The sequence below is a fragment of the Neomonachus schauinslandi genome, chromosome 11 (genome assembly GCF_002201575.2).
Source record: "Neomonachus schauinslandi chromosome 11, ASM220157v2, whole genome shotgun sequence".
Lineage (NCBI taxonomy): Eukaryota > Metazoa > Chordata > Mammalia > Carnivora > Phocidae > Neomonachus > Neomonachus schauinslandi.
In genome coordinates, this window is record NC_058413.1 from 13,700,369 (window position 1) to 13,719,773 (window position 19,405).

At 37.3% G+C, this 19,405-nt stretch overlaps 2 protein-coding genes and 1 pseudogene across 2 annotated transcripts; 2 read left to right on the forward strand and 1 right to left on the reverse strand.

Moving 5' to 3' along the window:
• The first annotated feature begins 558 nt into the window (after window positions 1–558).
• Window positions 559–1,492, forward strand: LOC110575797 (olfactory receptor-like protein OLF2). Its single transcript, XM_021684830.1, is given in 2 exon segments — window positions 559–1,181; window positions 1,183–1,492. Coding segments are annotated over 2 exon segments (933 nt in total).
• An 8,851-nt stretch (window positions 1,493–10,343) lies between these two features.
• LOC110576106 (olfactory receptor 5W2-like) lies at window positions 10,344–11,278 on the forward strand. The gene is given in 2 exon segments (XM_021685199.2): window positions 10,344–10,503; window positions 10,506–11,278. Coding segments are annotated over 2 exon segments (933 nt in total).
• A 4,847-nt stretch (window positions 11,279–16,125) lies between these two features.
• LOC123326220 lies at window positions 16,126–17,061 on the reverse strand (annotated as a pseudogene).
• Between the last annotated feature and the right edge of the window lie 2,344 nt (window positions 17,062–19,405).

Sequence of the window (19,405 nt, forward strand, 5' to 3'; positions counted from 1 at the left end):
ATAGCAATGAATCATATTATAAAAATCATTTTACCTTCCTAAAGATGATCCATGTGATGCAAGTGCAAAGAATTTAAAATCAGCCTTTGATAAAATTGTTGCAATAGTCACGGGGAAAATACAGAGCTAGAAATATAATTAATCACATGTTTGTATACTACAGAAGTGTGAAGGCAGAGGCGTGAGAGACTTCAGTCCCAAATGACACTAAATAAAAACAAAATGCAATCTGTCTGTGGTATTCAGCTACCAGGGGCAAGCACAGAAAGACTTGCTCATCACAGGTAGGTTTCCAAGTCACCAAATTTAAAGAATGATGAACAAAAACCTTCCATGTGAAAAAATGAGGAGTCAAATATGTAGAAAATTGTAAATTAATATATTTTTACTTACTTCCTTTGGGTAATAATCTGCAATCTAGTGGCAGATTCGTTCATTTTATGTCTTATAAAGTAGGATGTTTTGGAATAACCTTCATTAGCAAATGTACAGTTTTACATAGTCATACCTAAACCATTTCTTAATCATTTCTGTAGCATTTTAGAAGAATCAAGAAAAATGGATGGAAAAAATTGCTCTTCTGTGAATGAATTCCTTCTCTTGGGAATTAGCAATGACCCTGGAGTTAAAGCGACTCTATTTATCACATTTCTAATTGTCTACCTCATCATTCTTGTTGCAAACCTCGGGATGATCATTTTAATTAGAATGGATTCCCACCTTCACACACCCATGTATTTCTTCCTCAACCATCTCTCTTTCAGTGACTTCTGTTATTCTACAGCAGCTGGACCCAAGATGCTGGTAAGCTTCATAGCCAAGAACAAGTCAATTCCCTTCTAAGGCTGTGCTCTGCAATGGTTGGTGTGCTGTTCCTTTGTAGATTCTGAGTGTCTACTTCTGACAGTGATGGCCTTTGATCGGTACAAGGCCATTAGCAACCCCTTGCTCTATACAGTCAGCATGTCCAGCAGAGTGTGCTCCTTGCTCGTGGCTGGGGTTTACATGGTGGGAATTGTGGATGCTTCAGCAAATCCGATACTAACATTCCGGTTATGTTTCTGTGGGTCGAATGTGATTAACCATTTCTTCTGTGATGTCCTACCTCTCCTCTTGTTGTCTCGCTCAGATACACAAGTTAATGAGTTAGTGATATTCACCATTTTTGGCTTCATTGAACTATACTCTGTCAGGGCTTTGTGTGTCTTATTGCTATATCATGCTAGCAGTGATAAAGATCAACTCTGCTGAGGGGAGGTTCAAAGCTTTCTCCACCCGCACCTCCCACTTAACTGCTGTTGTGATTTTCCAGGGAACTCTGCTCTTTATGTATTTCCGGCCAAGTTCTTCCTACTCTTTTGATCAAGACAAAATGACCTCATTGTTTTACTCCCTTGTGATTCCTATGCTAAACCCTCTGATTTATAGCCTAAGGAGTAACGATGTGAAAGAGGCCCTGAAAAAACTTAAAAATAAAAAGTGGTTTCATTGAAAACTTACATGTGCATATTTTTCTCCCAAACTTACACTGTAATTTATAAAAATTAAAATTGTTTTTACTAATGTGGTGTGATCCAAGAAATATTTATAATATGTTCCAGCCATACCCAAATGTGTTATTCCCTAAGTGCTCCATGGTTCATTTTATGTCTTGACTTTGTATTGGTACTCTTTAATTGAAAATTTCTGGACTCCTAGTTTGCCTAATATTTGTTTCCTCAATCTTTCATTTATGAATGAAATGAATTTTCTAAATGTTATTGAGAGTTTTCTCAGTACCTATTCCACTTTGTATTTTATAGCTAATCCAGTAGTTTTACGCTAAAGAATCTCATTATCTAATGGAAGTGACAAATATTAATTAATCATTCAAGTTATTTATAATAAACTGAAATTATGCCATAAAATAGAAAGACTGAGGCCTCTAAAACCATGCATAATGTTCAAATATAGTAAAGAACATTGAAAAGTGCTTCTGGTAATGGAGATAATCTGGGATCTAACAGATAAGCAGGGATCAGCTGAGGATACATGTAGGTAGAGAAAGCATTCTATGCTGATGGATCAGCAACAAGACCAATAGCCAAAGTGGTATATTTTGAAGTGGTGTATTCTGCTCCCCTGCAATGTCCAACAAGAGAAGGATAAAAGTGCAAAGTGGAGGGTCCTGGCAAAGTACATCCTTATGTTGAAATTCAACTCAGTCACTTCCACTTGGCTTTTCTTTCCTTCTTCTGCCTTCTCAGTCCTGGTTATATGCTCATCTTTGTGGTTTACAAATAATACTCTCCTCAAGGCATCACTGTACCTATGGCTCAGTTGATTTGACCATTGTCTCCAATATAAGACCATGAACATTCTTTGCTGCAGGTTGAGTATCAATTCTTATCAATCATTCTTATCAGTTCCTTTATCTTGTCTGGAACACAAAATGGAAAAACAAATAATAAAAACCACACACTTGATAACATTTTTGAATGTTCATTAGATATTTGTCAAAACATAATTAAATGAGGGTATAATGTATGCCTTGTGTGGGTGTGTGTGAATAACTTTTAAGAAAATGCATAAAAATGATTGTGGATACTAAAGTAAAAAACCTATAAAGATACTTATATTAATAACATGGGAAGTAAAAAAAAAATTCGCCTGTGTACTTTCTGGATGTGCTCTTCTTCATTTGTCTCTGCTCAAGTTTTCTGTCAACCACTGGAAGCAGGCTTCTTGAGAAAGAGTGGACATGGTTGTGTGTTTGCAGGACCATGGAAGACTCAATGACATTCTTTTTTTTTTTAAGATTTTATTTATTTATTTGAGATAGAGCTAGAATGAGAGAGAGAGCACAAGCAGGGGGAGCAGCAGGCAGAGGGAGAAGCAGGTTCTCCACCGAGCAGACGCGGGGCTCCATCCCAGGACCCCGGGATCACAACCTGAGCTGAAGGCTGATGCTCAACCGACTGAGCCACCCAGGTGCCCTGACAAAATGACTTAAGTATCTATTAGATTGTACCCCTTAAGTAATTATAATTGTCCTTGGTGAAATAATTTCAGAAGCAAACCTCAAAAGTCTCCTCTGCTGTTGCAGATGGTATTTGTGGGAAACTATGACAGATTGTGGGAAAAATATGGTGGTGAAAAAAAAAATCTATGGGGAAGGTGTTTTGGGGGAAAAATGTTTTAAGAGTCTCTACTTGTACCATTTTTTCTTGCTAATCTTTCTTATGAGAAGCAACATAGCAAAAGCCATTTTTTGAAATGTATTAAAGTCTAAACAAAGCAGAGTCTCAGTGGATCAGAGGCTTCTAATTCAGAAGTTGTAAATATGCCATCGTCCTTCCATATAACATAGGACAGTAATATCATGTAAAGACTGATCTGATCTACATATTGGCCTCTTCAATCACATCTAATGAGTCTGAACTGACGAGAAGGAAATCATAAACCAATTAAATGAGATATCTTAAGCTCAATGAATGTATGTCTAAAAATGGAAGAAACCAATTTAATTAATTGTAGACTTCATCTCCTTGAATTATGTAATTAGAGAGTAAAAAATTACTCACTAGGAATGTTGACTAGTAGACTCATGACTTAAATAGGAACTTGGGACAGATGGCCTGAACTAACCCTTCCATATGGGATTCTACAGAAATAGGAAAAATATTAAAAGACTTTTGTGTATTCTGGCTCATTTACTTCCTTCCTCACCAGTTGCCTTCTACTCTCGGTGTGGCTACATCACAAGGTTCTCACATAGCCACCAGGGACTAATGAGAGAATCATTATCCAGTATTATATTACAAATGACTATTGATATAATAGGCATGATCCTGTATCTGGACTCCTTTCCTTCAGCCTTGCACTGGAATTCCTAAGGATAAAAATGACATAGTGATGGTAGATTTGGGCATTTGTACAACACAGTGAGCAGGTAGATGCATACTAGTGGTAGGCTGTCTAGCACCATGTGTTAGAATACAACAGTGGTAAAGCTCAATAACCAAGTAAGTGGGTGCTCCTGTGTGAAAACCAGAGGCAGCAACTTTAAACCTCTTTGGACAATCCTTTCCAGAAATATGCTGTGAACCTGACATTGAATACAACTCGAAATCACTGTGGTGTTTAACAACTCGCTCTTCCTCACTAGACCTCACCCCCCACTCTGGAAAGAGGATTTCTCTCACTTCTAGTTCTTCTGCTGTGTAAACCTATCTGCACTATTGGAAATATTTTTTAAAAAGGTAAGTAAATAAACCAAACAAGTGGCTTTCTCTTCATACAAAGGAATGGCATTATGTCTCAAGGCTGATTTGACATGAATGGCAATGATATTGGCTAGAAAGTAGGAGCAGTAGAAGGCTGAGTCCTTGTAAACACGGCTTCTTTCCTGACCTCCTATTCCGCATTCAGGATCTAACAGACACTTCACAGAAATGGTGATACAACATTATTAGTATTCAGGTAGATAAAAATTAAAACCTCAGTGCTGTACCTTGACCCACCTAAATAATGGCCAAAATGAAAGTGATTCACGATCTTAACATCAAGTACTTGTGTGGATGTGAAACAATAATAGCTCTCAGACATCGACAACAGAGATCAGAACTGACGCACAACCTTGGAAAACTGTGTGGCAGGATCTACTACAGTTGGACCCAAAATTCTATCCCTATCTCTACATCCAATACAAATGAGTGACTATGGACATCCCAAGCTTGTACAAAAATGATCGTAGTAGCATTATTTAGAAATTGACAATAACATAGGGTATGTTTGTTCATTGGGATACCAAACAGTGAAGAGAGTGAATAAACGATCACCAGGTGCAACAGCATGAGGGAATCATATACATAACAATGAGTGTAAGACATACAAGGTTACGGACCAAATGATTTCACTTCAATATATGAAAAAAAATACTAAACTATCATATTGGACATCAATTGGTGTTAAGGCTCATAGTCTCTGAATGCTGTTATGTTCGTGTTTTGGTCTAGGTTATGTGTGCAGGGATGTTTTTATTCTGAAAAGTCACTAGCTATTTTTTTTAAATAATACACATACAACTTCAAAACTCATTCTAAAATTAAAGATATTGGGGCGCCTGGGTGGCTCAGTTGGTTAAGCGACTGCCTTCGGCTCAGGTCATGATCCTGGAGTCCCGGGATCGAGTCCCGCATCGGGCTCCCTGCTCGGCAGGGAGCCTGCTTCTCCCTCTGACCCTCCCCCCTCTCATGTGCTCTCTGTCTCTCTCATTCTCTCTGTCTCAAATAAATAAATAAAATCTTTTAAAAAAAAATAAAATTAAATTAAAGATATTTACTACCAGATTATAGACAGCTGCAGAATTTCATATTAATTTTTTAAATCTCTGGCAGTTTATTTTATACGTTTTCAAGATATTTCTGTAAAATTAATAAAGCATGCAACTTTTAGAAAATATTTCATTAAATAATTGTCCTATATGTTACTAAAAATGGGTTGCTTGCTTATAGAATAGAGATGTTAGCATCCTACAACTCCTGATTTTCTTGTTTCCTTGTGATTGGAAGACTTAGTGAACTTGGTACTAGTATCATGCACAGAACTTATTCATAACAGCCCATGACTCAGGGCCAGAAAACTATTATCTGAAGGAAGGTTTGTTTGGGGTTTTTTTTTTGTTGTTGTTGGTTTGTTTTTGAGAGAGAGAGAGAGCATGCGAGAGAGGTGGGAGGCAGAGGGAGAGGGAGAGAGAGAATCTTAAGCAGGCTCCATGCCCAACACAGGGCTCTAAGCGGGGCTTGATCTCACGACCCCAAGACCATGACCTGAGCCAAAATCAAGAGTCCGATGTTCAACTGCCTGAGCCACCCAGGTGCCCCTGAATGAAGGAGTTTAAAAGTAGACAGTTCCTATGTAGTGATATATTTAGGGGCACCAGTGACACCAAGGGAGTTCTTTAGTTAAAGACTTTTTCCCAATTGTCTGTCTCTGACTTCTTAAATTTTACCTTTAGTCTTTCCCCTCATAATTAAAGAAAGCTACTCTCTACTAACAAACAAATTCCTTTGGGAATTAATTTAGATTATCCAATTTTGTGCACCCTATTGCCAGACACACTCCAGATCTAATGGGGACTAGGATTAGACTATGTAGTCTGGAGGGGAGACCATGTTTATGAAGTTCAAGTCTGGCTCCCCTATGAACAGAGTGTAGCCTGAGGAGATTTGACTTCCCTGCAGACAGACAGACAGACAGACCTGCGGGAAAAATGAGTATGGAAAGGAATCAGAAGGTGACCGAGGATGACTGCCCCTCCTCCAAATATGCGTAAGAGAGGTAGAGAACAGTAGGAAAGCTCTGAGGTAACACAAATACATCATTTTCTTGAGTTCCTCTGATGGTAAGGTATTGGCAATTATTTAGGAGCTTTGAGAGTTGTCTCAACAATATTTCCCAGAGGAGTACATTCGATATTTAGTATTTTGATTATCACACAAAGAATAACAATACATTTAGGAAAATGCATTAACAATTGTCACGAAAATCACTTTTCCAAAAATTAAAAAATATATTCATCTCATTGACTTTTGCTTGAAGGGTAATCTAGTTTTATAGAAAGTAAGGGGAAATTCTATAACAACAAAGACAAACAAGTGAAAAAAAAAAAGTGCAAAACCTATGTTTCTGTTGACTCCAGGTGAGGTTACAGGAGAAATACTTGAAGCATTAGATGCATAAACTGGTAGATGCTTTTTGCATCCTACTTTTTCGTTGTTTGTTTACACAAATTTTGCGCTTACAAGTTTGTGGCAATTAAATTACCTGCTTCAAAATCTAATATATGTGATGTTTTTACATTTTTTGTAACATTAATCAAGAGTAGACATTTAAAGAATACAGTAGGGTGCATAGCAATGATTCACAAACATGATAAACTATGACTCAGAAAACAAACAATACAGAGATTATTCCTCTGAATTGCCAGGTTGCACAAGTTCAAGGAAATAAAATTTCTTTTCTATTCGATTCATGGAATTGTGCAATGCAGGGGGCTTTCAAATCACTCTCCAACATTAATAATGTTCAAGTACCCAGCTAATTTAAGTTATTTGGGTTACTTACCATGTGGCAACACTTCTGCCCTCCATTATCCTTGGGATCTTACCTTGGTGGAGAAGTGGGACTAAACAGCCTCTCAGTTCTATTAGAAATCTGGGAAGTCTTTGGGAAATCTGTGAATTTTTGAATGTCACTTTAACACACACACACTATCACATTCTACCAGAGGATTCAGAGTGCTAGTTTTTTAAGACAAAATTTGTTTCACTACACTATATTCAGGAATCTGTTGTGAATAATTTCTGTAGATTCAGTGAGACTCTAGAACTTTACTTATTACCTCTCAGTTTCAATTTCTGTATCATGTTATGAAGTGGTTAGAGACCAGTTAGGACATGTGATACATATGAAATACATCATAATATGTGCCTATAATTAGATAACATAAAACATCTGACTATGGTAAAAAGGTCAAAATTGCCTTTATTTAAGGTCAATCTCTGTGCTCTTAAAAACCATTTATAGAATTTATTTTAAAAAAATATATGGATATGGTGGCATCTGGGTGGCTCAGTAGGTTAAGCATCTTGCCTTTGGCTCAGGTCATGATCCCGGTGTCCTGGGATCGAGCCCCGCATCAGGCTCCCTGCTCAGCTGGAGGCTCCTTCTCCTTCTCCCTCTGGCCCTCCCCACTGCTCCTGCAAGTGCTCTCCCTCTCTCTTAAATAAATAAAGAAAATCTTAAAAAAATAAAAAATAAAAATATATGGATATGATAAATTATATTTGTATACTTTTACTCATATCAAAGTTTTTATGATATATAGAGTTGTATATAAATCAAGTGGTCGGGGTGCCTGAGTGGCTCAGTCGTTAAGTGTCTGCCTTCGGCTCAGGTCATGATCCCAGGGTCCTGGGATCGAGGCCCGCATTGGGCTCCCTGCTCAGCGGGAAGCCTGCTTCTCCCTCTCCCACTCCCCCTGCTTGTGTTCCCACTCTCGCTGTGTCTCTCTCTGTCAAATAAATAAATAAAATCTTAAAAAAATTTTTAAAAAATAAATCAAGTGGTCATTTAGCAGAGGATAGATAGAATAAATTAATGTACATTAATACAATGGAATGCATGGCCTGTATTCATCATACTTATTTATATATAATGTTTATATAATGACATCACTTATTTAAAAATTAAAAATTCAGTAGACAACAAAATATAGTTATCGATAGGCAATGTGATATCAGTCAGTGGTTTTTTGCTGTCTCTACAGAAATCTTTACTTGGTGAATGCGTTTAATGGGAACGAGTTTGTGTATCTGTGTAAGTACTTGGGCATGAATACGTGTGTATTTGTTTTGTAAATTATGAAATTATCACAAAAATCAATTCTAGGAGAGTATAGAGATTGGAGAATTAGAAATAAGGAATGCTTGTTGAATGGAGTCATTTTGCTATCCTAAAATAGGTATAATTTTGGGTGGTAAGGTAGAGAGGTACACAAATTTTTTTAAAGGTCTGTATTTCTTGTTCAATCACCTTACCCCAACGAAATATCAGAAAATAAACCACCACAGTATAAGGTATCTCGCTTATTCCTGTGAGACTAAGTGTTGAGCACCCAGGGACCAGACTCAGAGATGACTATATAATCCAGGTCAATCAGCATTGTCTCCTGATCAAGAACTGCATGGAAAGGAGGTCAGTAATTCTGGGGCAGGTACTAACAATTTTTGCTGTTTTTCCGATTTTACTATAAATTTTTGTGTTTTTCTAATCCTTTTTTAACTGAAAACATGATATAAAACCAAAGAAGTGTATATGTTATACAAACTTTCATCTCAATTTCTTTTATCGATCTACTTATTTAAAATAAATATACACATAGAAAGCAGGGAAAACAAAGAAAGCAAGTATAGATTGCACAGATGTCACTTTTTTATTGTTTTTCATGTCTTATTTGTATTTTTATATATTCTTTAAAAATTTATTAAAAGCATTTTTTTTTTTAAGATGTGTCTACAGGGAGTGATATTTAAATGAGTTTAAGCCAAGGGTTTGGAGACCTGCACATTGATCACTAGATCATTATTCAGATTTTTTTTATCTCATCTTCATCTAACTTCATCTTCACTTTTCCTAAATTCTCACAAACAGAGGTGGACTTGTATGAGATTACATACAATATAATTGATTTGGGTAAGATAAAACAGTGGAACATAAAAATCAATTGACCTCTCAACCACCATTTTTTTAAAGCAAAAGGAGGCAGATTTCAGAGATATTTAAAGGTAAAAGGGATAAAATAAAACAATATTAAAAAGTCTAGGAAAGTTGGGAAAGGTACAGTTCAGACTTTAATCTCTCTGGGGTGTAGGATTGTGGACATGAGTATTTTTAACATGCCTCTTACAAATCTGAACTATTGGTGAATAGACCATGAAAATTCTAGTAAATTGGGGCAGAGAGACTCACACAGTAAACCACACTCCCTCGTTTGCTGCTCTGTCACCTGTTACCAGAATCTCTATGATTAGAGCCCAAATGTTCTTCATAATCTCCCTTGAGTAACAGCAACTGTCAGAAGGGAGCATGGTTAGCCCTGGCATTTTCCAGTCTGTCCAATTTAGAGTATTGCTCATGGATACCATCCACCGTGTTCTTCAGCAACCACACCCTCCCTTCTCCAGTGGATCCTGAATCTCAGACTGGCTCTATCCCTTGTTTATTGAGACTGGATAGGACATGTGGTGATGCCTGGGGAAGTAGAAGCATGTCGTATAAAGGAATATATTCATTACTTATGCCTAGGAAAAGGGGAAAAGATGGTGGCATTACTTGTGCCTCTCAGTTATGCTTCTCTATTACAGAATATAACAATATTTCTACTAGACATAAAAAAAAAAATACCTTGCTGAACACGTGGTTATCTGCCCAAATAATTGCAAGAACTATTGCCTCAAACAATGAGGAGATTAATTTCCTTATAGAAGAAACAATTAGCAAAACTTATCATAAATACAACATATGTTGGTATGCAAATAGCATGCTTTAATTTGAATAAAAGTGTGCTACAAATTCTGTACAGTGCTGTACGAATGTAGGTAATATAATTATCAAATCATTCATATTGATTTGTATATATTTCCAGGGCAGTCTGCTTCACCTAAATAGTCCTGACATTGCTTGTCTCTCTTCCTAAGTACAGAAAAATAAGACCAGCAGTTTACCTGCTAAAATGGTAAGATCATGCTAATCCTGGCTCTGTTTCCATCTCTCACAAGCAGGGATTCCAGATCTGAGCGATGGCTGTTGAGAACTGCACTGTGATTACTGACTTCATGCTCCTAGGAATCTCTGGCAGGAAAGATGTACAGCAGGGACTCTTTGTGCTCTTTCTGCTAGTTTATGGCATAACTGTGATTGCCAATCTAGGGATGATCCTGCTGATCAAGCTGGACTCCAGCTGGACTCCATGTATTATTTCCTGAGCAATCTGTCTTTCTGTGATGTCTGCTACTCCTTCACTGTCTCTCCCAAGATGCTGGCTGACTTCTTATCTGAACAAAAGAGGATTCCATATAATTTATGTGCAATTCAGATGTATTATTTCGGGGTCTTTGCAGATGTGGAATGTCTCATGTTGGCTGTCATGGCTTATGACAGGTATGTAGCCATTTGTAACCCACCTCTTTATACAATTGTCATGTCCAGGAAAATCTGCATCCAGCTCGTGTCCCTTGCCTACTTTGTGGGCCTAGTGGATTCGGCAGTCCACACCTGCTGCACATTTCAATTGTCATTCTGCAATTCCAATATCATCAATCACTTTTTCTGTGACATCCCACCCTTGCTAGCCCTCTCATCTTCAGATACATCCATCAATGAGATAGTGATGTTCACTTTCATTGGTTGTGTGGTGGGGTGCAGCATCATCACCGTCCTCCTCTCCTACAGCTACATCATAACTACCATCCTTAGAATGAACTCAGCTGAGGGGAGATGCAAAGCCTTCTCTACATGCACCTCCCACTTAACCACAGTGGCTATATTTCATAGCACACTCCTGTTCATGTATTCCCGACCCAGCTCCAGTTACTCCATGGACACAGACAAAATGTCCTCTGTCTTCTACACGGTGGTCATTCCTATGTTAAACCCACTCATCTACAGCTTAAGGAATAAGGATGTGAAAGGTGTCCTGAAAAAAGCAATCAGAACTAAATTATGTTCTGGGTGAAGTTGTATTTTTCACCCAATGGTATTTATTCAAAGATTCTTGTAAATTGAAGCTGAGGTCCTTTGACATACATTCCTATAGTCTCACCAACACAACTTTCTAGATCTTTCCTATTATTTATCATTATACTAAATTGAGTGTGGGAAGAGTCATTATTGATCTTGGTCTTCTGTTCAAACAAAGGAAGAGTAATACTAGGTTCAATTCCTGGTTTGCAAAAAGGATCTTTTCATACTTGGCTTCTCTGTTCAAAGTTCCACAAATGCAACGCCCTTTCCAGTATTGTTCGCTAATATTTCTACTTTATTATTTACAAAGCTCAGGTCCAAATGTCATTTAAAACATTTGTTAAATAAATGCATGAGTGTCCCCTGCGAAACTGATGCAAAGGAGCCTTTGCAAATTCACACACACACACACACACACACACTCATGCACTCTCACACAAACACACACACATACACAAACACACTCACACAGAAACTTGTTTTTTAAATATTATTCTAGTATGTTCATCTTGGATTAAATCTTCCTGCACATCTTTTCTTTTGGCCTAGGCTTAAATAACCATCAGGGACAGGGAGGGATCATTTGCAGTAAAGATCTTTACGGACCATGTATTCCTCATCATTCTGGTCCAGTTATATCAGCAGACATCCTCAGGATCAATTGTTCTAGATTCATACTCCATCTCAGAGTGCCATCAGCCTGTGGATTTCCCTTCCTGCCCTCACTCTGGAGAACAGATATGGTGCTGTTGACAACTGTATAGAAGCTGCACAAAGGAAAGTTGAAGATAAAGGACCCGCACCTTTTCCAAAAGCCACTGGAAAGACAACTCAGTCTCACTGATGTGTTCATAGCATTACACTAATAATTTTTTTTAAATCCCTAATTGATACAATTTAAATTGAAAGGAAGATTTATTTTGTTTCCTGAGATTAAGAATTCCTCATATCAGTGAGATCATATGATACATGTCTTTCTCTGATTGACTTATTTCACTCAGCATAATACTGAGGGTTGCTGGAGTGGTGGGGGTGGGAGGGATGGGGTGGCTGGGTGATAGATATTGGGGAGGGTATGTGCTATGGTGAGCGCTGTGAATTGTGTAAGACTGTTGAATCACAGATCTGTACCTCTGAAGCAAATAATACATTATATGTTAAAAAAAAAAAAAGATGACAGTAGGAAGGGAAAAATGAAGGGGGGGAATCGGAGGGGGAGATGAATGGTGAGAGACTATGGACTCTGAGAAACAAACTGAGGGTTCTAGAGGGGAGGGGGGCAGGGTGATGGGTTAGCCTGGTGATGGGTATTAAAGAGGGCATGTACTGAATGGAGCGCTGGGTGTTATACACAAACAATGAATCATGGAACACTACATCAAAAACTAATGATGTATGGTGATTAACATAACATAATAAAAAAACTAATGATGTAATGTATGGTGATTAACATAACATAATAAAATTTTTAAAAAAGAAAGGAGGATTTATTAACTTAATAATATGTTCAATAAAAAAACAAAGTAATATTTACATAGAATTCTATTTGTAATAATTGGATCTCTGTGCATCTGTGAAATGAACACAATTTTAATACTGGCCATTGCTGAGTAGCTGGATGTTAAGTAATCTTGTATCTTTCCCATAAACTTAATTAATTGCATGTGTTGTTTGCACTGTCATCACTAAGAATTAATCCATTTATGAAAAACATAACAAGAGGTTTTCAAGAGTATTCTTTTTATTTTAGGTCATTGTCAAGAAGGGAACATAAAGGCATTTTTTTTCTGTTTCCAGGAGGAGAGAGCAATGGTGGTAAAAGGTTTTTCATTTAAATCTTCTTCCCGATTTTTATGTTTTCCTTTAGTGTATAAAATGGGCTAAGTGTACCTCAATATATCATAAGAATTAAATAACATATTTAAAAGATGCAATTTTCAGCAAGTTATTAGTCTTTCATTACTGATTGAAGAGTTTTAAGACAAATCAAATATTTCATTATCTATTGAATATTTTACTTTACAATCTCATATAATTTATTTGTTGTTCATAGAATATATCATTTATCAGCACCTCTCCATCACTGTCCAAATCCCTTCGCATCGCAATGTACTTTATTGAAATTGTATTAAATATATTCCTATCTGTAAAGCTTAAACCTTTTCACGTTATACAAAATTGAATTCACTACCCAGCTTTTATATATGTGTAAAAATAATAGATATTTATTTTTTTCTTCTTTATCTTTTCTTTTAAAGATTTTAATTTAATAGCCTTTACACATGATCAGGAAACCAGGATTTTTGTTTTTGTTTTTGTTTATGCTTTATTTTCATTTTAAAAAATGGTAAAGATGAGAGAGGGTTTAAGATAAGAACTGGAATTCAGAAGAAGACAGACCTAGTTCACATCTCTATACTATCATTTACTTGTTAGCTGTGTGACTGTAGATTACTAGTCTTGTTTACACTCAGTGTCCTCATCTCTTTAACATAGCTTTAATATATATATATTATAAAGACATAGATATTTTTATAATCAGGCATATATCTATTTTCCTGAGGATGATAATGGAGTTTCTAAGATCATTCAGAGCCACCTAACTCCCTCTCAGGAACTAAACTCTGGTGCTGAAAGAAAACATGGCATCATTCATGGCATCCTGTCATGAAATGGTGTCTCCAGGATCCATCCTTATCCACTTTAGAGCCTGCTCACCCAGTCATTCAGATTCTAGTTGTACCTCGTAGCCTCAGGTCCTCTTTGGAGCTCTCTGCCCAGCCACCTTGGGACTTGTTTTTCCTGATGCTTCCTTTACTCCTGGTTGGAGCTGAGCAAAAATTTCTTCACAGCTACCCATGCTGGCCACACCATTCCCAAGTCCAAGCCAGATGTCTGAAACAGTAGTTCTGATCTTAGTCTCAGACCTCACATTGCCAAGAAATGAGTTTAGATAATTAATCCCAGAGTACCTCATTTTATGTTATCCTGTGTGACCTTATCCCAAGGGCCACAGCTGAAATAAGATGTTGTTGGAGGAGGTCATGGAGAGGATCTGATCACTGGTTGACCTGTGAGCTGGACCCAAGGAATCAGAGGATCCTCACCCCTCCCCTGTCCTTGGAATGTACATTCTGCCCACCAATCCCACAGTTTGAACTGTTCCAAACACATAGCCTTGAGAGATCAATGTGGTGTTGAGACCACCTGGATGGTATACATGACTGAACCCAGTTAAGGCCTCTGTATAAACTTTTAAGATTCTGGAGGGCAGAAGTAGAGATCTGCTCATTGTGTGGCTGCCCAAGTTCATTACACCTGCCACCTACCAATCTGGAGTGGTCTGCCTCTTTCTTCCATCTCTCCCTACCCTCTGTGGGGTTTCTGAACCAACATACACTTAACAACAAAGGAACAAATATCCATCTGTTGTGATGAACCCATACACTGTAGTAGACATTTTCTGCTCAGTATTTAGGATGAAACACTTGTTTCTCATTGGCATCAAGCTGCCATTCCACTCTTCCCTATTGACAGCCCACATTGACCAGAGCCCTAACTCACCACTGAGCTGTATGGACAAAAACCTATTTTTAAAGATAGTTTCCACTGCAGTGAATAGAACTATGATTTTGGTTTATAACCCAGCCTGCATTTTCACTGTCATATGGCTTTTTTGTCTAATTTACCTTCTCCCACTATTCAACCTCACCTTTGGTTTAACGCTTTCCTTAGGCTTTTTGCCACACTTTGTCTATGGGTCATGTTCCAGTAGCCCACCTAACTGTGATCCCACCATTTGTTGGCTTCTGATTCCATCTCTTGCTGTCAGAGGATAGCTTCTCCCAGAAAGTTCAGCTGTTTGCTTACCAGTCAAGAGATTTCAGACTGAACCTATTCTTGGGGAAAGAGTTTATGAGCCAGACTTTAATTTTGGTGATATTTGCAAATTGTTTTTTAATAAGTCACCATACTTGACAATATTTTGCAATAGTCACATATGTATACAGTACCCTTCTAGAGAAGGAAACAAAAAAAAACTGCAAGAGAAAAAGTCATAGGTATGTAATCTAAATTAAAAACAATCAATAGCAAAATACTCATGTTTATTTCATAAAAATTTACTCAGGATCTACACTGGAGAAAATATGTGATAAAGAAGCAAGGCATCAAATAAGGGACAATAATTAATGATCAGTCTAGTAGAGGGATAAAACACAGATACAAACAACTACAAGATTAGATAGAAAATTCTAAGAGTTTTAAAAGAAGCACACTTAAGATTCTAGTGAGGCTTAGGATGTGACTTACCATCTATAATTGAAGGGGGTATCAAAAAAATCATATAGGAGTTAAAATTTGAGGAAGTTTTTTTTAGAGAGAGTATAATTAAGCAAGTAAGCTACAATGCACACATATTTACATGGAAATAAAATTAATTGAGAAATGGTCTCAGTAAATTGCATTTATTTTCTTTCACAAAAAGAGGTTTGTGATATTTTAATGGCTTATCCAATATTGAAAATAATCGCAGTAAAATTTAGGATGGGAGAGAAAAGGGGTAAGAATATGGAATATAGAACATTATGCAAAGGGTAAATCTACTCCTGAAATATATATTAAAAATGTCAACTTTAAAGTAATAAAGAGATAGACATAATATAAGTAATGTGACAGGACCTGGTTCTTATGTTAGGCTTGGGCCCTAATCTGTAGTTGAGACATCATTACCCACGGATTTGGGGAACGTCCATATTAAACTGACTTTCTCAATAATTAGAACCAAAGGTCAAAGAACAGACACTGTTGAAAAGTTGTCAGGCTCAGTTTCATTCTTCCTTAAGAAAACAATTTTCGACTGATCATTTTCCTAAAGGCATTTTTGACATCTTTGTTCTTTAGACTGTAAATTAGGGGATTCAACATAGGTATAATCAATGTGTAGAACACAGAGGTCACTTTGTCAGTATCCAGTGAATGACCAGTGCTGGGGCGCAAATAAATAAAAATGAGGGTACTATGGTAGATTGTGACTATGGTCAGATGGGAGGCACAAGTGGAAAACCCTTTTCTTCTTCCTTCAGCAGAACTTGTTTTAAGAATAGCTACTATGATGCAGACATTAGAGAGAGAAGGACTGTTAGAAGACAGATAGCTTCCACCAAACCAGCGAAGACTACCAGAATAATGTCATGCAGGTAAGTATCAGTGCAGGACAAAGAGAAAAGCAGGGAGATATCACAGAAGAAATGGTTAATCTCTTTGGAGCAGAAAGACAGTTGGAAGGTATTAGTAGTGTGAATAATTGAGCTCATGGTACCTCCCAAAAATGCTCCAATGGCAAGCTGGCAGCAAAGCCTTTTGGACATAATAACCTTACAAAGCAGTGGGTTGCAGATTGCTATGTATCGGTCATAAACCATGGCAGCCAAGAGGAAAGAGTCCGTGTCAACCAAAGAGCAGAAAAAATATAACTTCAGCACAGCCCTTGTAAGAAATGGTCTTTTTATCAGAAACCAAGTCCACAAGTAATTTGGGGGCAATGACAGAAGAATAGCATACATTTATGAATGACAATATAGAGAGGAAAAAGTACGTCGGGGTGTGCAAGTGGGAACATGTTGTGATTAATAACATCATCCCAAGGTTCCCCATGAGGGTAAGAGAGTAGATAAAAAGAAACACAGCCAAAAGAATCCTCCAAAGTTCTGGATGGTCACTAAATCCCAAGAGAAAGAACTCTGTCTTCACAGTATGGTTCTCGAACTTCATTATCTGAAGTACCCCTGGACTTCTGAAGTTGTGGCACAGTAATGATGGCAATATTAATAACAACCTCAGCATTCACTAAAATATAAGAAATAAAACAGTGAAAATAAATACAAGAGGAATTCTAAATCCACTAGGACATCCTGGTAACACCTAGGCACATCAACAGCTGTTGTAGTATTATGCATTTCAAATTTTCAGATTTTCAATTTTTTAAAAGATTTTATTTATTTGAGAGAAAGAGAGAGATTGTGAGAGAGAAAATGAGCAGCAGGAAGAGGCAAAGGGAGAGGGAAAAGCAGGCTCCCCATTGGGCAGGGAACTCAATGCAGGGCTCAGTCCTAGGACCCTGGGGATCATGACCTGAACCAAAGGCAGATGCTCAACTGACTGAGTCACCCAGGAGCCCCAGATTTTCAAATTTTTATTAAATTGACAATGTATCGCTTCTATTACTTAAAGCTATTGTTTTCCATATTTAGAAGCACCACCATCAAATCAGTTGTTGAACCCCACTTTCTTCAACTTCCTCATCTTCCACCAGTGTCAAGTAATAGTGGTTAACCACGTGGTTATATAACAAACTGAAGAAATAGCCTCTGTCCCCGTTTGTGTTGTTTTTATTTTCACAACAGACAGCATTGCTGTTCCAGGTGAAGCCCCGTATAGGTAGAGGAGCAGAAGTTCTATGTTTCTCACCTTGAGATGTGGCTTCACCTCTGAGGAACAAAAGAATTCCTAAGAGTTATTTGAAATCCACTGATCAAATAGAAAGAAGAAAGGTTCTGCGTTACTTATAAAAGTCACTGAATCCCAGCTCTGTCGCTCAGAAGTGGTGAGATCTTGGTCAAGCCAATGAACCACAGAGTTTCAGTCCATCATCTATGAGAGTGACAGTACCTTTCCCATCAAATTGTAAGTGTTAAATGAATGTCCTTCTACAGATTCAACCATCTCACCATCTTGTTCCTTTGTGGTTCTAAAACTGGCAGCATAGCAATTCTGAATCAATCCAGACATCTGTTTTATTTTTCTGGAATGCAATCTATGGAATACAACTAGAGAAATCCTCATGCCCATAAATGTGTTAAATTCAATCCAGGCACTGAGAGGATGATATCCAGGAATGTTTCCACGCCCTCTGCAGTGAAAAATTGTAAAAGATGTCGGAAAAAACCTCACCTACCCAGTTCTCTACCTTCAGTTTCATCATCCTTGCTCTAGTTTAGAAATCTGTTGGACAACAAATAGCAGCATTAGTGGTACTTGCCTACAGACATGCACATTTTGTCCAGTGTAAAGACAATCGATTTCCCTCCCTCCTGTGGAAAAAGCCAGTTTTGTATCTATTTGTATATTTATTTGTGAATTCTTGATCTATAATTCTTTGCATTATCTTCTATAATAGTTGGAACAGTTGAATGAATGAATGAATGAATGAAGTAAAATCACTGACATGGTTTCATCTTATATTTGTATAAAAATTAGACATATATATGTGTACATATGATTGAATAAATTGTTCTTTACTATTGCATATCACACACAACTATTTTCCTCCTGTAATCACTATTGTAAACCTTCATAATTATTAGGTCTCATTCTATGACCTGCTCACTGCCAGAAAATGATTTCTGTCTTGTAGACAAAAATATCGGATAGCAAATAAATATGTGCTCACCTTTCTCATCAAGTCATCATATAAGCATTTGGGTTCATCAATGACCTCCTCTCTCCCTTCCTTTCCATGCTTCTCCTCTATGAGGTTAATCCCTTCAATTGTGCACCCAATTCTGACTACCTGCACAAATTAATATATTTATACTATTACTACTAATGTTTCCTTCATAAACTTGCAGCACATACCATTGAAGTCAATCTCATCTTTAAAAATATTACTCTGTATCTATTTCCATTTATTTTCTTTTATTTTATTCCAGTATTTTCTTACAGACATCTACACTAGTTTCCACTTTCTCACTTCAGCCCACTGAGATAGGATTTTTATCCCAACAGCTTAAAACCCTTTTTGCTTCAATCCCAAACTACACCCTAACTGTCAAATCCAAGGATTTTCGATAGGTAATGAACTTTCTCTACTCCATGTGAGAGCTTTGACCTCTCCCTTCTTTTTAAAACCCCTTCTCTTTTGGCTTCTATATACCTCTCTTGATTTCAGTACTAATCTCAATATGCCCCTACTCAGCCTCCTTCATACATGGTGGCACTTTCCTAGGGCTTCATTCTCAACCTACTTCTCTCCTCACTATGCACACTCTCCCTACATTATTCTGTGCCTTTTCTTACAATACCAAGTATACAGTGATAATTTCCACGTACCCATTCCAAA